The sequence below is a fragment of the Notolabrus celidotus genome, chromosome 7 (genome assembly GCF_009762535.1).
Source record: "Notolabrus celidotus isolate fNotCel1 chromosome 7, fNotCel1.pri, whole genome shotgun sequence".
NCBI lineage: Eukaryota > Metazoa > Chordata > Actinopteri > Labriformes > Labridae > Notolabrus > Notolabrus celidotus.
Window position 1 is genome coordinate 36,798,623 of NC_048278.1, and position 25,437 is coordinate 36,824,059.

The 25,437-nt window shown below is 39.3% G+C and overlaps 2 protein-coding genes across 2 annotated transcripts in view; both read right to left on the reverse strand.

Moving 5' to 3' along the window:
* Window positions 1–8,085, reverse strand: part of LOC117815612 (MORN repeat-containing protein 4-like) — a 33,108-nt gene extending 25,023 nt beyond the window's left edge. The window contains exon 1 of the mRNA XM_034687420.1: window positions 8,058–8,085. Within this exon, the coding sequence (XP_034543311.1) occupies window positions 8,058–8,085 (28 nt within the window). The remainder of the gene's footprint in view (window positions 1–8,057) is intronic.
* Window positions 8,086–8,088: 3 nt separating this feature from the next.
* Window positions 8,089–25,437, reverse strand: part of hoga1 (4-hydroxy-2-oxoglutarate aldolase 1) — a 117,951-nt gene continuing 100,602 nt past the window's right edge. Inside the window, exons 6-7 of the mRNA XM_034687421.1 lie at window positions 8,512–8,572; window positions 8,089–8,224 (exon numbers count right to left, since the gene is read on the reverse strand). Coding sequence (XP_034543312.1) covers window positions 8,089–8,224; window positions 8,512–8,572 — 197 coding nt within the window. The remainder of the gene's footprint in view (window positions 8,225–8,511; window positions 8,573–25,437) is intronic.

The window sequence follows — 25,437 nt, forward strand, 5'->3', positions numbered from 1 at the left end:
ACACCCTAAATATAAATACTATAGATTTACATGACATAGATTTTTGTTTATTTAATTTTACATTTTGAATTTTTATTTTTCTGTTTTGCATTTCTAATGTCACAGTGGATGAAAGGTTAGTGTTATTCAGAGGTTCCTTCCATCTTATGCCTTCCAAACCAGCTAAACACAGCATCAAAATCTGGGCAGCATGTGACAGAAGAGGAGTCTCCTGTTAATTTATCAACATCAATTCATAAAAATAGAAAAAAATCAACATTTAAAATAAAATAAACAAAAATCTATGTCATGTAAAACTATTGTATTTATATTTAGGGCTTTCCAATGTACATTAAAACAAGTTTTAACATGAATTTTAATGAAAAATGAGTGAGTTATCCTCACTGAACCATGATCTGTGAGAATTAAAGAACACAAATGCACTAAATATTGATTTTAATGGTTAGGAATTGAGTTAAATTAGAAAAAAATGTGTATTGGGATTTTTTGAGGTTCTGACACTTTTTGATAATTGAATATGCCCCGGGTCAATTTGACCCAGGAACATCATTGCTGTTCCAGAGAAACAAACATAACAGGAGGGTTTAATCCAATCCAATCCATTTTATTTATATAGCACATTTTAAAAACAACAAGGATCCCAAAGTGTTGCACAACAAATACAAAGAGTAGAAATAAATAATAGTAAAATTTAAAATACAGTACATTAAAAGACAAACAGAGACCAACATAAACTCTCATGCTGTATTAAAAGCCAGGGAGTAAAAGTGAGTTTTAAGACATGATTTAAAAGTATCCAGGGTGGGGGGCATTTTAACTTGGGTGGGTAGCTCATTCCACAATTTAGGAGCTACCACTGAAAAGGTAGAGGTAGAGTGAGGGAGGGAGGAAACACCCTTCACGGCTCTGAGATGCAGAGACAGCCAAAAAGTTGAGCTTTGATTTATTTAATTAAGAGCACTCAGTGAGGAAAGGCAGCCTAATCCATTAAAGAGAACTTGTCCTAATCCTTTAATTGGCTAAATAAGAATATTAGTGATGTGGCTGAAAGAGCTGCACAGGAGCATTATGGGGATTTTTTAGTGGCAGCAGGCTCTCCTACTGTTTGCTTTTCTTCTTTATTAAAGTCTATTTTGTTAAGATGACTTAATGTGCATAGTTATTCTGCAGCCTACACTTTTAGTTTTCATGGAAAAGTGCTAGCGCTAGTTAGCATAGCCACATAGCTACATGTTAGTAGCTGTGTACCAAGACACACAACAAGAAACACTAAATCTGTGACCAATGGTTCAGAAAGGTCCTGCTGCAGGTGCCTCTCCATCAGGATCAGATTCTGGATCAGATTCAGAGGGTTGAAGTAAGAGGGTCTGTGAGCAGCCAACATGTAAACATTAGATCAACGTGCTGGACAGCCGAGGCCACACCCACTTCCTGAGGGGGCGTGGTCAGAGAGCTCATTCTCATTTAAAGGCACAGACACAGAAAACAGCCTGTTCTGAGCAGGGCTGAAAAAGAGGGGTTTACAGGCAGACCAGAATCTGATTTCAAAGTGTTTTTTTTTGAGCAAGAAACTTTAAAGACATGTTTTGGGGACCTCTTAGACCAATATATGTTGATGAAAAAGGGCCTAATATGTCAACTTTAAGGCGGGATCTTGGCACAACCAGCAGAGCTGCATCCACAGACCTGAGGGGCCGCCCTGGCACATAGGGGGTTAAAAGGTCTCTTAACTAGTTTGGGGCCTGTCCATTTAAAATCTGTGACCAATGGTTCAGAAAGGTCCTGCTACAGGCGCCTCTCCATCAGGATCAGATTCTAGATCAGATTCAGAGGGTTGAAGTAACGTGATCTCTGAGCAGCCGTGTATATTCAGCCAACATGTAAACATTAGATCAACGTGCTGGACAGCCGAGGCCACACCCACTTCCTGAGGGGGCGTGGTCAGAGAGAAAACAGCCTGTTCTGAGCAGGGCTGAAAAAGAGGACTTTTCAGGCAGACCAAAATCTGATTTCAAAGTGTTTTTTTGAGCATAAACTTTAAAGACATGTTTTGGGGACCTCTTAGACCAGGCATGTCCAAAGTACGGCCCGGGGGCCAGATCATGATCCTGCCATAGGAAAATAATGATACAATGTTTTTCCCACATTACCCGACCCTAATGAAAAACATTCTCCTCCAGAAGAAGATAACATTTGCTAATGTTTGCATGGCTTGTGGGGAACTGAGGACTTCCTAGTTTCTGTTTTATTGAGAAAACATTTTGAATAATTGTTATTAAATACATACTTCATATATAACTTGTATGATTCCTAATTCTCAGTAGGAGCCAGTGGCCCTGAGGCAGTGGTGGAGCCAGGGGGTGGCCATGGCCACCTCTGAAAACTGGTCACCCCTGTGGCCACCCTTAAATTCTTAAACATGATTGGCTATTTTCCATGTCAGAGGCATTACTCATATTGAAATCAGTTATTGTGTTGTTGTGTTTCAACAAGCTGCAGAGACAGGAGTTTCTTTGCATTTGAATATTATTTTTGTTGATGCTTTGATTTAGATTTTTCTTCATTTTGAGTCCTTAGAGAGTTCAGCTGATTTAAATGTTGACATTCTGTCGAGTTACATTTTTAACCTTAATATTAGAAACCTACAAAAAAAAATATATTTTTATAAAAGAAGTTAAAGTAGATGTGATTATTGGTTCAGGTTCAGGTTCAGGTTCAGGTTACTTTATTTGTACCCGTAGGTAAACTTGTTTTGCAGCCAGTGACAGTGGCGGAGCCAGACAGTTTTGACCTGGGTGGCCAAACTGGGGCACTGCCTGTTAAGGGGTGGCCAGGCGTGGAAAACATTAGGGGCTTATCCCAAACCTAGTAGGGTTACCTCCAATAATCACATCTACTTTAACTTCTTTTCATAGAATAATTTAACAAATGTTACAAATGTGTAGATTTCTAATGTTAAGATTAAAAATGTAACTCGACAGTGTCAACATTTAAATCTGCTGAACTGAACTCTTTAAGGACTCAAAATGAAGATGATTGTCCAAAATCAAAGCATCAACAAAAATAATATTCAAATGCAAAGAAACTACTGTTTCTGCAGCTTGTTGAAACACAACAACACAATAACTGATGTTAATATAAGTAATACCTCTGAAATGGCAAATGGCCAATCATGTTTAAGAATTTCAGGGTGTCCACTGGGGTGGCCAATCAGTTTTCAGGGGTGTCCATGGCCACCCCTGGTCACCCCCTGGCTCCGCCACTGGCCAGTGAGATGTTAGGTCGATACAAAATTACAAGATAGACTTCAGACAGAACAATCTACTTAATGTGCAAAACATACAAAAAATGTCCTAAAAACTAATCTAACACTAAAAATGGTAAAATGAATAGACATGTTAAAATGATAAAAGTGCTAAAGGTTCCATTTAAAAAGCATATCAGAAAACAGTCAACCAATAAAAGTAACCAATGGAAGTAACCCTCTTAGGTTTGGGGTAAGACCCTGATGTTTTCCACGCCTGGCCACCCCTTCAACAGTCAGTGCCCCAGTTTGGCCACCTAAGTCAAAACTGTCTGGCTCTGCCACTGGTATTCTGACAACATCAAATGTGGCCCTCTTTGCAAAAAGTTTGGACACCCCTCTCTTAGACCAAAATATATGTTGATGAAAAAGAGAATATGTCACCTTTAAAGTGTATTTTGTTAAGATGACTTCATGTGCACAGTTATTCTGCAGCCTACACTTTGTAAAGGCCCGGAGCCTCACTGTAACAGATCCAATAATTGAAACAATGCAGCTTCTTTATGCGCATTTTAAATCCTCGGCACGCCTCGCGCCCTTTGACACACTTAGCTTTGCGCCGTGGTGAATTTGGAGCACAGGCGCCATGTGCTGTACACCCTATACACAACATTAAAACTGACAAACATCCCGTTAAACCTCCAATGACAGCACATCCTCGCGCAGAGATGCTGGGAGGGATGAAAGGGGGAGGAGGGAAGGGAGGGAGGGGAGGGAGGGGGCGCTTTTGGTGGGTGGGACGAAAGAGCGCTATAGAAAAGGGGGATGCTGCAGCTCCGTCCCCTTCATATCTCACTCCACCCAGCCCTAGAATAAAAAAGCACGGGTGACGTGCGCGCAGGGAAGCACCCAGCAGTATGTGCGCGCCCACGGGAGGGGCCGATAGAAAATGGCGAGTCTGTGCAAAAGGCAGCAATGCACGATAGAGAGGCGCGGCTTTCGGCAGGAACTTGACTCTTGGAGGCACAAACTCATTCACTGTGTAGGTAAGCTCTCTTGGCATTGTGTGTGCGCGTGTGTGTGCCGTGGTCCGGACCGGCCGGAGCGTGCCGGTCCTGGTGTTTGAGAGTGGGTTTTTGGGGGGGTTGGTGGTGGTTTGGTTTGGCTGAAGACGCAGAGAGCCGCGCGGCTGTAATGTCCACTGGAAACCTATAGGCTCTCATGAAGCTGTCATTTTTTTTCTGTGTTCCAAAAAAGCTCCTGCTCTAAGTTTGTGTGCGCTCGTGCCGGGTTTGTGTCCAAGTCTTCCACCTTGCAGAGTGTATGTGTGTGTGTGGGTGTGTGTGTGTGTGTGACTTGTGTGCTTTCTGACTTTTCTTGTATTCAGAGTGTGTGTGCGCTTTTGGATTTTTTCTTATACATTATTCCAGAGCTGTTTATTTATTGTAAGCAGGGGGAGTGTCACGTGGGCAGATGGAGCTGCGCTTCAGCCAATCAGATGCAGTTCTATAGGCAGGCCCGTGCCCGCGTGCGCGCACCCTGGATTGAGTTTTTGGCGGAGGGGGGGAGGGCAGTGCGCGCTCTCAATCTACCAAACATGCCTCCCCTTCCTCCTCCTCCTCCTCCTCCTCCTATACTTCCCTGGAAATCGGCTTTTGGGCGCGCGCATTGCTGCATTGGGGGAAATGTCAGTGGAAATAATTTTGTATTTTAGGGGGGGAGGTGAAGGAAGAAGGGAGGGGGGGGGTCGGGAGGTATAGAAAAGCCTCCGTGGTCGCCTGTAAACCTGGTTCGGGACTTGTTGACGCGCTGTTGTTGTGGATCTGGAGGAAACTCTGCTGTGGGAATGAGTCCCGAGCAGTTTGCATTCAAACACATTTCATATATATTATTACATTTGGAGACACCACGTGATCCCTGAGTCTCTGCACTAATAAAAACCAGCGCGTGTCATTCTTCCCCTCCTCCTGATAAAAACACTTCACCCTCCTCGCGCTCACCCTGACTTCATGTCTGCTTTTATTTTGGATTTTTCTCATCTATACATCTCACCAACCACACCCCCCTCCTCCCTCCTCCCTCCTCCCCCTCTTCCTCCAAATCCTCCATTATTTCTGGTGTATTTCATTAGCTCTGTTTAATCCGGTTGCATTGACCTATCTCGATGTTATGGCAAGATTATCATCCACTCTTCGCCTCTGATCTCCTCTAACCTCTGCGGGTCTCTGCGCCTCTCCTAGCCCGGCTCCTAATCTGGCTTTTATCGGCTGTGCGCGCGCGGGGTATGTCGGTCCTCAACAGCAGCAGTGGCGGGGCCAGACAATTTTCAAAAGGGGGTGGCCAGAGTCCAGACTGAGACCACTGCTCACACAGGGGTGGCTGATTTAATGGTGTTTCTTAATCACTCACTCATTTACTCACAAACAGGAAGGGACTGCCATGTAGGAACTGTCACTTTGACTTCCACATCATGAAGATCTGCATAATAAGCTCTTTAATGTACTCCTAAACTAATATTAAAAAAGACAAACCAGTGTTAATTTTGGCAGCTATTTTAGATTTAGTCACTGCCTGTTAGTTTCAGTCACATTTGAGTCTTTTCAGCCCTTTCAAGTTGTGGAATCAGAATCAGCTTTATTGCCCAGGTATGCTTGAACACACAAGGAATTTGATTTAGGTAAACTGTGCTCTCTTTGTACAAGGAAATGCAAACATATAATAACAATAACATCAGCTATAAATACAAAACAACAACAAATAGGCATGACTAATATGTACAGGCTAAAATAATGTACTGACAGTGCTGTAGTAGTTTTTACATTTAAAGAAATAGTAGTTAAATAATAAGATAAATAGAAATATGTAATTCTGCTTGGAGAATTGTTGTATATCTACATGTATATTTACAGAGAGTATTGATCCAATAGGTATGACACTGTTATGGTTTAGTGTTCATCAGAGTGACAGCCTGAGGGGAAGAAGCTGTTCTTATGGCGGGTTGTTTTGGCGCACAGTGATCTGTAGCGCCTGTCAGAGGGGAGGAGTTTCAGTCGGAGGAAACTCAAAACATTATAAGTTAAATAATTCAACCTGTCCTTGCTAAAATGTCCAAAGAACACATTCTTGATGTGACCTCTGTGACCATGAAAGGCCTGTATTGCACATTTACGACGGTCCCTGAATGCACCTGCAGTGACAGGCGCTCTGGGCAGTCAGTCAGTTCATGGTGCTCTGAAATGCATCTGCATCTTTCAAGAAGGAGTTGATCCAAACTTACTAAATGTGTCTGATGTTTCAACAAACTGGATTAAATCAAGCTGTAGACGCAGAGCTTTTTACAGTGAGAGCGGCAACAACGTCAAACATCAAATATTAAACAGACGTCCCCCCGGTTGTGTCTTTGTCACTAACGCACACCGGGGGGTAATAATCCTCAATGAAGATGAGACAGATGCATGGAGGTGAGGAGAGCTGGTTCATAAAGCACACCTGCTGCAGGTAGAGACCAAGCTAACACTGAGCCCCTCAGATAAGAACTCAGCCTGTCACAGGAAGTCATCACGCCATCTTTAAAGACGCACAGCACAGGGGGAAACATGGATTCAACATGTCCGTCTTCTTTCTTTCTTTCTTTCTTTCTTTCTTTCTTTCTTTCTTTCTTTCTGTCTCTCTTTCTTTCTTTCTTTCTTTCTTTCTTTCTTTCTTCTTTCTTTTTTTCTTACTTCTTCCTTTCCTCCCGTCTTTCTTTCTTTCTTTTTTTGTTCTTTCTTTCTTTCTTTCTTTACTTCTTTCTTTCTTTCTTTCTTTCATTCTTTCTTTCTTTCTTACTTTCTTTCTTTCTTTCTTTCTTTCTTTCTTTCTTTCTTTCTTTCTTTCTTTCTTCCCTTCTTTCTTTCTTTCTTTCTTTCTTTCCTTCTATTTTTCTTCTTTCTTTCTTTCTCTTTTTCCTTTCTTTCTTTCTTCTTTCTTTCCTTCTTTCCTTCTATTTTTCTTATTTCTTTCTTTCTCTTTTTCCTTTCTTTCTTTCTTTCTTTCTTTAATTCCTTCTTTAATTCCTTCTTTCTTTCTTTCTATTTTTCTTATTTCTTTCTTTCTTTCTTTCCTTCTTTCTTTCTTTCCTTCTTTCTTTCTTCTTTCTTTCCTTCTATTTTTCTTATTTCTTTCTTTCTCTTTTTCCTTTCTTTCTTTCTTTCTTTCTTTCCTTCTTTCTTATTTCTTCATTTTTTCTTATTTCTTTCTTTCTCTTTTTCCTTTCTTTCTTTCTTCCCTTCTTTCTTTCTTCCTTTCTTTCTTTCTTTCTTTCTTTCTTTCCTTCTTTCTTTCTTTCCTTCTTTCTTTCTTCCCTTCTTTCTTCCTTTCTTTCTTTCTTTCTTTCTTTCTTCCCTTATTTCTTTCTTTCTTTCTTTCTTTCTTTTTTTCTTTCTTTCTTTCTTTCTTTCTTTCTTTCTTTCTTTCTTTTTTTCTTTCTTTCTTCTTTCTTTCCCTTTTTCCTTTGTCTTTCTGTCTCTCTTTCTTTTTCTACCTTTCTTTCTCTCTTTGTTCTTTCCATGTTTCCTCATCCTTTGTGTTTCCTTTCTGGTTCATAAAGCTCACCTGCTGCAGGTAGAGACCAAGCTAACACTGAGCCCCTCAGATAAGAACTCAGCCTGTCACAGGAAGTCATCACGCCATCTTTAAAGACGCACAGCACAGGGGGAAACATGGATTTTTCACACTGTTAAGCAAACTTTGCCATATCTGTTTCAACCCCAGCTTACAAAATTAAACATACATTAAGAAAAGAAACATTTCAAACATAGTAAATCAAACTCACCTTCGACCTCTGGCAGGGGGGGCAACATAGCCTACTCTCCTCCACTCGTCAGGTATTGTGAGCCGTGCATGTGTAATGAGAGGTGAACCCCAGGTGAACAGGTATTAGCGCCACCATCTGTTCTGGTGGAGAAGTACTCGTTAGAGGTGCGCTGTTGAATTGCGTCCCTGTGGGGGCGCGGACGAACAGAAAGGTTCCACAAAAAAATGGTGGTGGTGGGGGGTGTGGCCGAAGATTGATCTATGGTGGCCGTGGCCACCATAGATCAATCTTCGGCCACCCCCTGGCTCCGCCCCTGGCTCAGCAGCAGCAGCAGCAGCAGCAAAGCCGGACATGGTGGTGGAGATGGTGGAGATGTTCAGGGTTGGTTTTTGGACGCACTTGTGTGTCCAGATGTTGCGCGCTAGCTGACCTGTCACCTACTTACCCATCCGAGCGTTTTATAATAACTCACATGGCCTGATTCCAGCGCGGGCCCCGGCCCGGCCGGAGGGGCTTTTTAGAAAGCAGACCTCCTAATGAGAGGATGAAGAGTTGAATTAAAAGGTTGGTAATCTCTGACCTTTGGATGGTGTGATGAGCAGGAAGCCGTACGGAATCACAAGCAGTGGATGTAAACAATGCCTCCCCTCCTCCTTCCCTCCTTACTGTACTTTGGTGTTTTGGAGGTTACTCATTTAACCTCATTCCTAACTTCATGAATGCTGATGTCTCTGCATGTTTGTTCCTCCCTCTTTGGTCTCTAATTAGAGCTGTTGTGAGGATTTAGTGCAGGGGTTCCCAAAGTGTGGGTCAGGACCCCCTGGGCAGTGGTGTGTCCAGAGGATTGGCCAACCCTAAGTCCTAAACTATGATTGGCTGTTTTGCTTTTTCAGAGGTGGGGTTTCTGTTCAAACCTGTAATTTTGGATGAGTTCAAAGGCTGACAGTAGATTTCTTTATTAGTGCCCTCCAATGAGACTTTGAAAACACATCTTTTGTAAGTCCTTAAAGAATGAAGCTTAGAATATTTCTGCCACTTTGTCATGTTTTATTTTTTAAGTCAAAAAGGAATAGAACAACTGTTTAAGACTTTAATGAAAGTAGGGTGTGAAGACAGAATAAAGGTATAAATGTTAGTTATTTGTAAATGCACCGGCCACCCCGATCAAAAAGTTCTGGACACGCCCCCTGCACCTGGGGGGGTCGTGAGATGTCTTCCAGAATTTTTTTTTCTTAAGCAATCTAGAAAAAGTACATTTAAAAAAAATATCTACACTAAAAATAGACGCTTAAATTGACATAAAACCTTGAAAATAGAAAATGTAATGTGCCTTTATTTATGCAAGATGACTCCTAAGTTTAGGGTTAGTGAACAGTTAATTATCTAAAGCATCAGTAGCAGCAGGTTCAGTCATAACGGCACAGGAAACACAGACACATGCAAATCAATCTTTATTTGTATAGCGCCAAATCACAACAAACGTTATCTCAAGACGCTTTTACAAACAGAGCAGGTCTAGACCACTCTATGTCTCAACTCCAAGACAGGGTAAGACTCAGTCTGACCCCAGCTTAATCCATCATGAGCATTGCACATCGCAGTATTTAGCTAGTTACAGTGGAGAGGAAAAACTTCCTTTTAACAGGCAGAAACCTCCAGCAGGACCAGACTCATGTTAGACACACATCTGCTGAGACCGAGTTGGGTCTGGAAAGACAGATAGAGGGGAGTAAGAGAGAGAGGTGATAGTGATGAGACGAGTCGTAGAAGCTGTTGCCGCTGGAGTCCAGATCGTCCGCAGCAGGAGGACGTCTACGGCAGCTCAGAGGAATCTACGAGACAAGGGAGCTCAGGGACTCCAGAAAGGTCTATGGTTAGTAACTTTAATGGGACAGGCAGAGTTAAAGTGAGAGACAGGCAGAGAGAGGAGAGAGAGGGAAAGACAGGATCCCAGTGTGTCAGTCTAAGCCTATAGCAGCATAACTAAGACCTGGTCCAAGCCTGATCCAGCTCTAACTATAAGCTTTATCAAAAAGGAAAGTTTGAAGCCTACTCTTAAAAGTAGAGAGAGTGTCTGCCTCCCGGACGCTGACTGGTACATGATTCCAAAGGAGAGGGGCCTGATAACTTAAGGCTCTACCTCCCATACTATATTTGGTCACATAGTGTGGAATACGGGGATAAAGAGAAGGTCTATGGTTAGTAACTTTAAAGGGACAGGAAGAGTTAAAGTGAGAGACAGGCAGAGAGAGGAGAGAGAGGGAAAGACAGGATCCTAGAGTGTCAGTCTAAGCCTATAGCAGCATAACTAAGACCTGGTCCAAGCCTGATCCAGCTCTAAGCTTTGTCAAAAAGGAAAGTTTGAAGCCTACTCTTAAAAGTGGAGAGGGTTTCTGCCTCCCGGACCCTGACTGGTACATGATTCCAAAGGAGAGGGGCCTGATAACTGAAGGCTCTACCTCCCATACTACTTTTAGAGATTTTAGGTACAACTAGCAAGCCTGCATGTTGGGAGCGCAGAGTTCTAGAGGGGTAACAGGGCGCTATGAGCTCTTTAAGATACGAGGGTGTCTGATTTTTAAGGGCTTTGTAGGTTAAAGAAGGATTTTAAATTCTATTCTACATTTTATTGGGAGCCAGTGAAGAGAAGCTAACACTAGAGAAATGCGCTCCCTCTTCCTAGCCACATTAAATCACTCTGAGGGCTGAGAAGTTTGGGAACCCCTGATTTAGTGGATCACTGGGTTGGAGTTAAAGCAGCAGAATTTGGACGCTGCATGAACCCTTTAATAATCTCAGATGTATCTCTGATGTCTGATGTCGGTCCCTAAAGCAGAGCGACCCCTCAGACACTGATAGGGGTGTCCAGATATGCCTTCCAAAACACAATCAAAATGTAGAATCATCTAAAATTGCACGTTTCATCCATTGTTGCAAACATAGTGGCTGTTTTCAAACCTCCTACTATACCAGCAGTACGTACTGATTTGGCCATAATTCAGTATGTGTTGTTGGCTCTGTTATTTTGGGGGCTTGTGGGTTTAAAAGTTTGCCCTGAAGTGTCTCTATAATGAAGCTGAAGTGGATGGAGGAGCCATGAGTGTATTAAACACACTGTATCCCACACTTGTGCTGCACCTTGAATCCGTGTTGTATTATCACAATGATACCTCCGGGGAGACGAACACACAAAGCAGAATAATGAACTCACAGTTGGATATTCAAGCTTGTTTTAGCTCTCTGAACGAGCTGAGCTGAGCCGCTCTGTGTGTGTGTGTGTGTGTGTGTGTGTGTGTCCCTCTCTCTCCCTCTCTCTCTCTCTCTGCTGGTTGCTGTTCTCTGGTTTGTAGTGCGTGGTGAGTTTTATGGCCGGGTGCAGCAGCAGTTATCAGCGCTCACATTGAAGTCTGACGTGTTTATTTGCTCGACGGCTGATCAGACGCGAAGCTGTGAGAAACGGGAACATGAGAGGACCGCTGGTTTTGATCCTGACCGGCTGAAGAGCTGCAGTTAGTCTGATCCACTTCGGGCCTTCAGAGCTGCAGAGAAACAGCTGAATATTTGCAATTTGAGCATTGTGTCAGTCATTTTTATTGTTTTATGTATTTTGAAATGTTACATTTTAATTTATTTTGTATTTATTAATTTTTTTATTTAAAAAAAATATATAATTTAATGCAAAATGTCACATAAACATCTGATTTGAGCTTCTTAAATGTGCAAATGTGCTGTTTTGTTGCCTTTTTATCATTTAGTTCAACAAAAGAAGCACCTTTAACATCACTTTAGCCTCCAGGGTAATTCCATTTAACATTTTTCACACCTTTCTGACATCTCACAGACTGTATAAGTCACAGATTGATTACAGGAAGTCACCAGCAGGTCAGACGATCACTAGAACGGCGTTTAGCTCTCCTCTCCTCGTCTCAGTTTCTCGCTCGCTCGTCTGTTTTTTCGAGAGAGTGACGTTGTGTGAAGCGTCTCTGCTGTGATGAAGTGACGTCAGCTGGTTTTCATGGCTGCAGACTCCCACAGTGAGGCCGGATGACTTCTGTGCAGCTCACACCGGAGGTCTCTGTGTCGTTTCTAAAGCCAGATCGGAGCGAGGGGAGGCAGATCTTCAAGTGTTATATTAATGATTGGAATCGATGCAAACGGCAACAAGTGAAGAAGAGGGGCTTTATTTACAGTCATCTTATGGAAGCTGTGGGCAACTTTTTTACTCCCAATGCATTGTTCAGTAAGGCTTTCAAATGTGTAGTAAAACAGTAAAATGCACGCCTTCTTTTTTGTGAGAAACGGCCTAAAAGCAAAGTTTAATTTACTGCAATATCAGACGATGAGGGATGTTTGCAATCTGACTTTGAAGTTTGTTAAATAGAGACAGATGTGTATCATTCAGAGAAAAACAGAAGTCCAAAAACAGTTCTTCAAACTTTAAATTCATGTGTAAAACTCTGAGAAGGGTCTTTGTTTTGAATTTGTACAAAGGTTGGTCTAAAACTTCAACATGTTTAGTTCTCAATCCTTAAATTCAGGGACAGTTATGAAGTCATGTTTAAAACTTCAGAAAGGGGCAAAAACAGCCTGATACAGCCAAAACCAGATTTTAAAGATTCATTGAAATAATCCGTAATGGGAATCAAAATCAGGTGTATCATTTTATTGTCTCACAGTTTGGTTTTGGGGTGCTGAAGGCCAAGCGGTCTAAGTGCCCCACGTACAGAGGCTACAGTCCTCGTTGCAGAGGTCGTAGGTTCGACTCCCGGCCGGTCGACCATTTACTGCGTGTCATCCCCTACTCTCCACTCCCCCCATTTCCTGTCTCTCATCAGAAGTCCTGTCAATAAAGGCAAAAAGGCCAAAAATATCACTTAAAACTGGAAGCATCCTGGTTTTGAAATTGTCCCAGCATTGGTCTAAAACTTCCACATGTTTAGTTTCATAAGAGACAGAAAGTCCCAAATCCTTAAATTCAAAGACAGCTATTAGGTCATGTTTAAAGCTTTACCTTCAGAAACGGCTCAGAAAAAGAATTGGCCAAAAACAAATTTTAAAGATTCATTTTTGGACCCTTGAAAAAAATCAAAAACAGGCGTATCATTTGATTATCTCACAGTTTGAGTTTAAGGTTAATTGGCTCAAGATTTTGGTCTGCCCCATTTCCTGTCTCTCTTCAGCTGTCCTATCAATAAAGGCAAAAATGCTAAAAAAAACTAACTTAAAAAAAACAAAAAAAAACTTTAAAAATTCATGTGTAAAACTCTGAGGAGCATCTTTGTTTTGAATTTGTTTGTCCAAACATTGGTCTAACACAAAAAAGTCCCAAATCCTTAAATTCAAAGTCAGCTATGAGGTCATGTTTAAATCTTTAAATTAATAAAAGTCTCAAAAAAGAGGCAAAAACAGCCTGAAATGACCAAAAACCAAAATAAAAACATTAATTTTTGGACATTTTTAACTCTTAAAGGGACTCAAAAACAGGCGTATCATTTGATTGTCTCACAGTTTAAGTTTAAGTTCAATTGTCTGAATATTTTAGTCTGTAAGATGTGCTGTGTGTCCTCCCCCACTCTCCACTCTCCCCATTTCCTGTCTCTCTTCAGCTGTCCTGTCAATGAAGACAAAAAGGCCAAAAATATATCTTAAAAAAAACAAAAACATTTTTACCTCAATAAATGGCTTCAAAAGTGTCAAAAACAGCCAGAAATGGCAGAAAACCAAAAAGAAAAGATTAATTTTTGGGTATTTTTAACCCTTAAAGGTAATCAAAAACAGGCGTATCATTTGATTGTCTCACAGTTTAAATTTAAGGTCAATTGGCTCAAGATTTTGGTCTGCCCCATTTCCTGTCTCTCTTCAGCTGTCTAATCAATAAAGGCAAAAATGCCAAAAAATCTAACTTAAAAAAACATAAAAAAACTTTAATTTCACCTGTAATACTCTGAGGAGCATCTTTGTGTTGAATTTGTCCAAGCATTGGTCTAAAACTTAAACATGTTTAGTTTCATAAGAGACAAAAAAGTCCCAAATCCTTTAATTCAAAGGCAGCTATTAGGTCATGTTTAAATCTTTACCTTAATAAAAGTCTCCAAAAAGAGGCAAAAACAGCCTGAAATGGTAGAAAACCAAAATAAAAAGATTAATTTTGGGGCTTTTTTAACTCTTAAAGGGAATCAGAATCAGGCTGTGTGTCCTCCCCCACTCTCCACTCCCCTCATTTCCTGTCTCTCTTCAGCTGTCCTGTCAATAAAGACAAAAGGGCCAAAAAATATATCTTAAAAAAAACAAAAACATTTTTTACCTCAATAAACGGCTTCAAAAGGGTCAAAAACAGCCAGAAATGGCAGAAAACCAAAAAGAAAAGATTAATTTTTGGACATTTTTAATCCTTAAAGGGAATCAGAAACAGGCGTATCATTTGATTGACTCACAGTTTGAGTTTAAGTTCAATTGGCTCAAGATTTTGGTCTGTAAGATGTGCTGTGTGTCCTCCCCCACTCTCCACTCTCCCCATTTCCTGTCTCTCTTCAGCTGTCCTGTCAATAAAGACAAAAAGGCCAAAAAATATATTTAAAAAAAACAAAAACATTTTTTACCTCAATAAATGGCTTCAAAAGTGTCAAAAACAGCCAGAAATGGCAGAAAACCAAAAAGAAAAGATACATTTTTGGACATTTTTAATCCTTACAGTGGATCAAAAACAGGCATATCATTTGATTGTCTCACAGTTTGAGTTTAAGGTCAATTGGCTCAAGATTTTGGTCTGCCCCATTTCCTGTCTCTCTTCAGCTGTCCTATCAATAAAGGCAAAAATGTTAAAAAAATCTAACTTAAAAAACAAAAACAAAAACAACTTTAAATTCACCTGTAAAACTCTGAGAAGCATCTTTGTTTTGAATTTGTCCAAGCATTGGTCTAAAACTTAAACATGTTTAGTTTCATAAGAGACAAAAAAGTCCCAAATCCTTAAATTCAGAGAGGTTAAGAGGTCATGTTTAAATCTTTAAATTAATAAAAGTCTCCAAAAAGAGGCAAAAACAGCTTGAAATGACCAAAAACCAAAAAGAAAACATTAATTTTTGGACATTTTTAATCCTTAAAGGGACTCAAAAACAGGTGTATCATTTGATTATCTCACAGTTTGAGTTTAAGGTTAATTGGCTTAAGATTTTGGTCTGCCCCATTTCCTGTCTCTCTTCAGATGTCCTGTCAATTTTTACCTCAATAAACCGGCTTCAAAAGGGTTGAAAACAGCCAGAAATGGCAGAAAACCAAAAAGAAAAGATACATTTTTAGACATTTTTAACTCTTAAAGGGACTCAAAAGCAGGCGTATCATTTGATTGTCTCACAGTTTAAGTTTAAGTTCAATTGACTGAAGATTTTAGTCTGTAAGATGTGCTGTGTGTCCTCCCCCACTCTCCACTCTCCCCATTTCCTGTCTCTCTTCAGCTGTCCTGTCAATTTTTACCTCAATAAATGGCTTCAAAAGGGTTAAAAACAGCCAGAAATGGCAGAAAACCAAAAAGAAAAGATTCATTTTTTGACATTTTTAACCCTTAAAGGGACTCAAGAACAGGCGTATCATTTGATTGTCTCACAGTTTAAGTTTAAGGTCAATTGGCTCAAGATTTTGGTGTGCCCCCTTTCCTGTCTTTCTTCAGCTGTCTAATCAATAAAGGCAAAAATTCACCTGTAAAACTCTGAGAAGCATCTTTCTTTTGAATTTGTTCGAGCGTTGTTCTAAAATGTAAACATGTTGTCGTTTCATATGAGACAAAAAAGTCCCAAATCCTTAAATCCAGAGACCGTTAAGAGGTGATGTGCAAAATTTTACCTTAATAAAAGTCTCAAAAAGAGGCAAAAACAGCTTGAAATGACCAAAAACCAAAATAAAAAGATTAATTTTTGGACATTTTCAACCCTTAAAGGGAATTAGAATCAGGCTGTGTGTCCTCCCCCACTCTCCACTCCCCTCATTTCCTGTCTCTCTTCAGCTGTCCTGTCAATAAAGACAAAAAGGCCAAAAAATATATTTAAAAAAAAACAAAAACATTTTTTACCTCAATAAATGGCTTCAAAAGTGTCAAAAACAGCCAGAAATTGCAGAAAACCAAAAAGAAAAGATACATTTTTGGACATTTTTAATCCTTAAAGGGACTCAAAAACAGGCGTATCATTTGATTGACTCACAGTTTGAGTTTAAGGTTAATTGGCTCAAGATTTTGGTCTGCCCCATTTCCTGTCTCTCTTCAGATGTCATATCAATAAAGGCAAAAATGCCAAAAAATCTAACTTAAAAAAACATAAAAAACCTTTAATTTCACGTGTAATACTCTGAGAAGCATCTTTGTTTTGAATTTGTCCAAGCATTGGTCTAAAACTTCAACATGTTTAAGAGACAAAAAGTCCCAAATCCTTAAATTCAAAGGCAGCTATGAGGTCATGTTTAAATCTTTAAATTAATAAAAGTCTTAAAAAGAGGCAAAAACAGCTTGAAATGACCAAAAACCAAAATAAAAAGATTAATTTTTGGACATTTTTAAATCTTAAAGGGAATCAGAATCAGGCTGTGTGTCATCCCCCACTCTCCACTCCCCTCATTTCCTGTCTCTCTTCAGCTGTCCTGTCAATAAAGACAAAAAGGCCAAAAAAATATAACTTAAAAAAACAAACAAAACTTTACCTTTAATAAATGGCTTCAAAAGGGTTAAAAACAGCCTGAAATGGTAGAAAACCCAAATAAAAATATTAATTTTGGGGCATTTTTAACTCTTAAAGGGAATCAGAATCAGGCTGTGTGTCATCCCCCACTCTCCACTCCCCTCATTTCTTGTCTCTCTTCAGCTGTCCTGTCAATAAAGGCAAAAAGGCCAAAAAAATATAACTTAAAAAAAAAACAAAAAAAACTTTACCATAATAAATGGCTTCAAAAGGGTTAAAAACAGCCTGAAATGGTAGAAAACCCAAATAAAAGTATTAATTTTTGGACATTTTTAATCCTTAAAAGGAATCAGAAACAGGCGTATCATTTGATTATCTCACAGTTTCATTATCTGAAGATTTTGGTCTGTATAAAAAGATCTGAGGTTGATTTCTGTGTTTCAAACCCCTCCAAAATAAAACATTAAAATACGAGATATTACAGAATAAAGGCCTGCAGGTCTGAAATATTAAACGTCAGCGTGTTGTGACTCGTGACTCAGACCTGAACTTCAGAGCCGCCTTGTTATGAAGCACACTGTGATAATTTGGTGTAAGAAGGTCAGGTGACACAGGTGGACATTTCACACTCTGTCTGGCCTCTCGCTGGAAGTGAGAGGATGCAGCTTGTCGCCTGGTCCTCTCTCTCGCCCGCTGCTCTTCTGATAATAAAGTCGGCTTATATGCCACAGAAAGGTTAACGTTATTAGTTGGTAGCAATTACAGCCCGACTGCTGATTCCTTTGGCACATTTTCTGGGGTAAGAGAGTGCAGCTAATTTGATTGCTGAAAGGTTGTGGCAAACAGGAGAGAGACGGAGAGGTGAGAGCCGGAGAGAGAGAGATTGCTTCTTTTATTGAAATGAGGAGAAACGCAGACATTAGTAAATACAGGAATCTGGTGACTTATTCCAACTGCTGAGTTACCTTCACTGTCATATTTTGGATGTTGGCCTCTGTGTATCCAGACTTTTACTGACTGCATGGCTGAACCAGGGCACTGACTCATAAAGGGTCACTATGCACTAAAAAAAGGCCATAAGTCATAGCTTAAAATACCACAAAAAGTGCATTTAAATACAAAAACCAAGCACCAAAAAAGTCCCTTCCTTGACCAAGAAAGCAGCCAATCATTACTTGATAAAACTGCTGTGGTATCAGGTGATGTGTGCAAGTAATTGCATCCTTATCACGATATGAGCGTTCTTTTTTCTGATTTGAAATGTAATATTTTTTACAAACATTCACGCAAAAATACAAAAATTATGACAAAAAGAAAGCAGGAAAAAAAAGGAAACACAATAAAAAATGATAGTAATATTTAAATAAAAAAAAGGAAAATAAATACAAATAATCCTAAATGAAAAAGACTAAAACAATGAAAATATAAGGATTATAATCATTTTTAATAAAGGAAAATAAATGAAAATAATCCTAAATCAAATAGACTGAAAAAAATTAAATACAAAATGAAAAAAAGGAAAAATAAATAAGAATAATCCTAAAACAAACAGACAAAAATGAAACAAATTGTAATAGTGATAGTAATATTTATAATCATTTAAAAAAAGGAAAATAAATGAAAATAATCCTAAATCAAATAGACTGAAAAAATTAAAAACAAAATGTAAAAAAGGAAAAATAAATGAAAATAATCCTAAATCAAACAGACTAAAAAAATTAAAAAACAAAATGTAAAAAAGGAAAAATAAATAAGAATAATCCTAAATGAAAAAGACTAAAACAATGAAAATATAAGGATTATAATCATTTTTAATAAAGGAAAATAAATGAAAATAATCCTAAATCAAACAGACTGAAAAAATTAAAAACAAAATGTAAAAAAGGAAAAATTAATAAGAATAATCCTAAAACAAACAGACAAAAACGAAACAAATTGTAATAGTGATAGTAATATTTATAATAATTTAAAAAAGGAAAATAAATGAAAATAATCCTAAATCAAAAAGACTAAAAAAATTAAAAAACAAAATGTAAAAAAGGAAAAATAAATAAGAATAATCCTAAAATAAACAGACAAAAACGAAACAAATTGTAATAGTGATAGTAATATTTATAATAATTTAAAAAAGGAAAAATAAATAAGAATAATCCTAAAATAAACAGACAAAAATGAAACAAATTGTAATAGTGATAGTAATATTTATAATAATTTAAAAAAAGGAAAAATAAATGAAAATAATCCTTAAACAAACAGGTAAAAACAAAACAATACAAACAGTAATCATAAGAAGAAAAAGGTAAAATAAATAAAAATAATCCTAAATGAAAAAGACTAAAACAATGAAAATATAAGGATTATAATCATTTAAAAAAAGGAAAATAAATGAAAATAATCCTAAATCAAACAGACTGAAAAAAATTAAATACAAAATGAAAAAAAGGAAAAATAAATAAGAATAATCCTAAAACAAACAGACAAAAATGAAACAAATTGTAATAGTGATAGTAATATTTATAATCATTTAAAAAAAGGAAAATAAATGAAAATAATCCTAAATCAAATAGACTGAAAAAATTAAAAACAAAATGTAAAAAAGGAAAAATAAATGAAAATAATCCTAAATCAAACAGACTAAAAAAATTAAAAAACAAAATGTAAAAAAGGAAAAATAAATAAGAATAATCCTAAAACAAACAGACAAAAACGAAACAAATTGTAATAGTGATAGTAATATTTATAATAATTTAAAAAAGGAAAATAAATGAAAATAATCCTAAATCAAAAAGACTAAAAAAATTAAAAAACAAAATGTAAAAAAGGAAAAATAAATAAGAATAATCCTAAAATAAACAGACAAAAACGAAACAAATTGTAATAGTGATAGTAATATTTATAATAATTTAAAAAAGGAAAAATAAATAAGAATAATCCTAAAATAAACAGACAAAAATGAAACAAATTGTAATAGTGATAGTAATATTTATAATAATTTAAAAAAAGGAAAAATAAATGAAAATAATCCTTAAACAAACAGACAAAAACAAAACAATACAAACAGTAATAATGAGAAGAAAAAGGTAAAATAAATAAAAATAATTCTAAATTAAACAGACTAAAAAAATGAAAAAAAAATAACAATTATAATAAGGAAAAAAATAGAAATATTCCCGAAAAACAGACAAAACCGCCATAAAATTGACAGATTATTTACAGCAAGAAACAGTGTGAACATTACAGGAGAGGAAAACATCATACATATAGCTATACAAACGTATGCATATATTAAACACATATTAAAAAAAGCAATATCAGCATTTGCAAAAAAACTTCAGATGCACGATATCTGCATTTTATTGGTATCAGCAGATATGAACATTTCCATTGATACCTACAGCTGATAACATGACAGGTTGTACGCGCCAACATTGAAGCCTTCACATGTCGGCTGCATGGAAGAACCAATGTAGCATCTCAAGAACCGCCATCCTGAACAGCACCCAGAGCTTCTGCAGGCTAACAATGCACGTGGATTTGTTTGAGTAACAATATCAGAATGAGTTTGAAAATATCAGATATTAGAGCAAAAGTCCAATATCCTGCATCCTTACAAATAAAAAAATGGAAGTCTGGATTTAATGCATTCAAATTCAAATAGTCAATGCAAACAAGACATGTGTTTCGACACAGAACAGGAAATAGATTTTAAAATGCGAGCAAAAGTTGCACTTCATGTCATTGTTGCAATACCGAATAACGCTATCATGCACTGCGTCTTTTCTCAAGACAGGCCAATCAGATCTCAGCTAACCGCTTTGATAAACCCACTTTGGTTGCAGAGAAGTGGGCGTCTGTTTCTGTGTTGAAATCTCTGTGTGTTTTTGTTTGATTGCGTCTAACCGTCCACACACACACACACACACACAGCATAATGTTAATCACATATAAAGTTAATATGTGTGTGATGATCCTTTTGTGTTCAGGGTGTCATTAAGCGAGCAGATCTCCCTGATTCCCTCCTCTCTCTCTCTCTCTGCGTCTGAACTCCCTCGATTACAGAGTGCACTCAGAGTCAAATCCCCTTCTTATCAAGTCCACGAAATCCCCCCCAGCACGCCTCCTCCTCCTCCTCCTCCTCCCCTCCTCCTCCTCCTCTGAGCGGACGTCTTTTATTTCAGTAATGGACAGATGGACGCCCCCAGAGATCTGCCGGCTACTTTCTCATCCTGCTAATTCTTTTCATGGCTTCTTTTTTTTTTTTGAAAAGGGAAACAAAACATGGCACGTTTATGGAGGAGAGTGGCAGCGATCCCACCCATCCATCCAACCGGACCCTCTGCCAACACTGTAAATCTCTGCGCGCCCTCCTCATTACACATGCACACACACTGTGTTGCTGTAACGTGTGTGTGTGAAACTGTCTCTCTCTGTGTGTGTGTGTGTGTGTGTGGAGCTATCTCAGGGGCCGATCCATGCCAACCAGGAGCCCCGTGGGAGGAGGGCTGCTCTCTTTAGGGTGGCGGTGGAGGGAGGGAGTGGAGGAGGGGGTTTGAGTGCAATCTGTGGAAAAGCAAAATACACCACTGGCACTGAGTGAATGTCGACAGAAGGTGTGTGTGTGTGTGTGTGTGTGTGTGTGTGAACCTTTATTTATCCAGAACTCGTCCGCTGCGCTCGGTGCTCTTTTGCAGCGACGTTTTAACACATTTATCCGAACGTGTGTCATCGCTCTGCTTCTTTTATCCGCCGCCGCCGCCACCGCCGCCGCCGCCACCGCCGCCATGTGGAGTCCATTTTTTTTCATCTGGCTCGCACAGAAACACGTCGGATATTTCACGGAATGATCCTTTTTGTTGAAAGCGTGACAGCTTTTAACAGAACACACTGTTGTTGAGTGTTAGAGGCCCCCTTTTGTGTTGTTATTGTCTCCTGCTTTTTGGTCTTTGTTGTGATTTGGCAGTGTTTTGCAGTTTGTCTCCCTGGAGATGTTTCTGTTGGATCTGTTGGGATATTTGGAGGCTTTTATTTTTATTTATGTGATTTTAGTCGTCAAAGACACATGAGAGGATTGATGTCAGGAAGCAGGTTTGCTGCGTTCTAGTTCGGCCTAACTGAATTCACTGCGGCTCCTTTCTCCTTTCACTTTTGTTTACTTTGCAAGGAAACTGTCATTAAATGAAAACCCTTTAAAGATGGACAGGAAAATAAATCTGGCAACATTTAAATAACCAGGTAAAGAGACATTCTGAAGGGACTCATTTCATGAAAACTAACAGTGAGATACTGGGGCGTCGGTGGCCGAGTTACATAAGGTGGTCTTTTCTATCCATTGTGGATCTGTGGTGGAAGGAGGAGGACTCAAGAGGTTCACAGGATACTGTGGACTAAAGAACCAAGATAAATAAATAAAGAAATAAGGAAGTAGAGAAATAAAGAGGCCAAGGAATAAAGAGAAAGTTGTTGGCCTAGTGGTCTAAGCGTGCGCCCCATGTACAAAAGCTGTCGCCATAATCACAGTGGTCGCAGGTTCAACTCCCAGCCTCGACCATTCAATGCGTGTCTTCCCCCTCTCTCTACTCCCCATATTTCCTGTCTCTCTTCAGCTGTCCTATCCATTAAAGGCAAAAATGTGCCCCCAAAAAACAAGAATTAATTATATGAATTAAAGAAAAATGTAATTCTTACTAAACGACTCGTCTAGAGGAAAGAAAACACTCAGAGAAAAGCCAAACACAAGCACAGTTTTTAACACGGCTAAATGTGGGATCACAGAGTCTGGGTGAGTGTGGCTAACACTAGCAGAGCTAGCACCACATGCCTGTGCTGGTTCCTCATTGCGCTGGTTGAGTGGTCATATTTAACTGAATTCACTGCGGCTCCTTTCTCCTCACTTTTGTTTACTTTGCAAGGAAACTGTCATTAAATGAAAACCTTTAAAGATGGACAGGAAAATAAATCTGGCAACATTTAAATAACCAGGTAAAGAGATATTCTGAAGGGACTCATTTCATGAAAGCTAACAGTGAGATACTGGGGCGTCGGTGGCCTAGTTACATAAGGTGGTCCTTGACAGTTCAGGGTGATTCTACCCTTTTCTATCCATTGTGGATCTGTGGTGGAAGGAGGAGGACTCAAGAGGTTCACAGGATACTGTGGACCAAAGAACCAAGATAAATACATAAAGAAATAAGGAAGTAGAGAAATAAAGAGGCCAAGGAATAAAGAGAAAGTTGTTGGCCTAGTGGTCTAAGCGTGCGCCCCATGTACAAAAACTGTCGCCGTAATCACAGTGGTCGCAGGTTCAACTCCCAGCCTCGACCATTCAATGCGTGTCTTCCCCCTCTCTCTACTCCCCACATTTCCTGTCTCTCTTCAGCTGTCTAATCCATTAAAGGCAAAAATGTGCCCCCAAAAAACAAGAATTAATTATATGAATTAAAAGAAAAATGTAATTCTTGCTAAACGACTCGTCTAGAGGAAAGAAAACACTCAGAGAAAAGCCAAACACAAGCACAGTTTTTAACACGGCTAAATGTGGGATCACAGAGTCTGGGTGAGTGTGGCTAACACTAGCAGAGCTAGCACCACATGCCTGTGCTGGTTCCTCATTGCGCTGGTTGAGTGGTCATATTTAACTGAATTCACTGCGGCTCCTTTCTCCTCACTTTTGTTTACTTTGCAAGGAAACTGTCATTAAATGAAAACCTTTAAAGATGGACAGGAAAATAAATCTGGCAACATTTCAATAACCAGGTAAAGAGACATTCTGAAGGGACTCATTTCATGAAAGCTAACAGTGAGATACTGGGGCGTCGGTGACCGAGTTACATAAGGTGGTCCTTGACAGTTCAGGGTGATTCTACCCTCTTTCCATCCATTGTGGATCTGTGGTGGAAGGAGGAGGACTCAAGAGGTTACAGGATACTGTGGACCAAAGAACCAAGATAAATACATAAAGAAATAAGGAAGTAGAGAAACAAAGAGGCCAAGGAATAAAGAGAAAGTTGTTGGCCTAGTGGTCTAAGCGTGCGCCCCATGTACAAAAGCTGTCGCCATAATCACAGTGGTCGCAGGTTCAACTCCCAACCTCGACCATGCAATGCGTGTGTTCCCTCTCTCTCTACTTCCCACATTTCCTGTCTCTCTTCAGCTGTCCTATCCATTAAAGGCAAAAATGTGCCCCTAAAAAACAAGAATTAATTATATGAATTAAAAGAAAAATGTAATTCTTACTAAACGACTCGTCTAGAGGAAAGAAAACACTCAGAGAAAAGCCAAACACAAGCACAGTTTTTAACACGGCTAGACACAGGGTCAAAGAGTCTGGGTGAGTGTGGCTAACACTAGCAGAGCTAGCACCACATGCCTGTGCTGGTTCCTCATTGAGCTGGCTGAGTGGTCATATGACAGTTCAACCATAGACTGTATAAATAATGGACGTAGTATCCGTGACGTCACCCATCTGTTCGTCTGCGGCAGCCATGTTGGAAATGCTGAACTCAACCAGGCAGAGTGTGACGTAAAGAGGCGGGGTTTGAGCAGTCAATCAAGTCAGTCATGTCCTTATTTGGGCAAAACTCGTAATCTTAATATCTTCTGAACCGTCACGTTAGAAAATAATTCACCCCCGTACAGTGTGTGCCGATAGAGAGATTATCTATTCAGACCTAAACTGTTTTTTTGAACCAGGCTGTAAACATGTTTATTTCTGCTGTAAAGATCGTCTTCTTTGAATGGGTGTGTATGTGGTTTCCTGTGTTTCTGCAGCCAGCCTCTAGTGGACGCTCAATGAACTGCAGTTTATAACTCTTCCGTATGGGCTTCATATTTTGAGACTGAAGGTTGCCGCTTGGTTGAACCAGACACAGCCTACTGTACATACAACTTCATCTCCACTACTAGATCAACATACTGACAAACCACGGCGTGCTACCAGACGACATCTGTCACCTGTGTTTGTTTACATCCAGGTGGTAGAGCTTTAGAGTGTCATGGCAGCAAACATTAACCAGAGCTATAGGTTGGGCTAGTGGCTCATTTTTATCCTCTTTATTTTGCCAAATTGAGACAAAGATGAGTGAAAAAGTGAATATTTGTGGAGGCAGATGTGTGTCTAACATGAGTCTGGTCCTGCTGGAGGTTTCTGCCTGTTAAAGGAAGTTTGTCCTTGCCCCTGTAACCTTAGACCTTTCTGGAGTCCCTGAGCTCCCTTGTCCCGTAGGTTCCTCTGGATCTCTGCTGCTGTGGACGTGCCAGACTCCAGCTGCTACAACTACTACTATCCGTCTCCCCACTATCATCTCTCTCTCTCTTCACCTCCCTCTATCCCTCTCTCCAACTCGGTCTCAGCAGATGTGTGTCTAACATGAGTCTGGTCCTGCTGGAGGTTTCTGCCTGTTAAAGGAAGTTTGTCCTTGCCACTGTAACTTGCTAAATGCTGCAAAGTGCTCTGCTCATGGTGGATTAAGATGAGATCAGACTGAGTCCTGTCTGGAAGATGGGACTGGATCTGATCCGGTCTTGATGTTGGGTCTTTGTTAATAATAGAACATAGAGTACGGTCTAGACCTGGAGTCTGCATTTGTTGGGATTTGGCGCTTTATAAATAAAGATTGATTTAAAGTTATTCTTAGATTATTTAAACTATAATCATTTAAGGAGGTCAGAGAGATGTAGATTTAATTTTGAGGGAGGTGTTGACAAGAAAGCTTTCATAAAAATTTCCATGACCC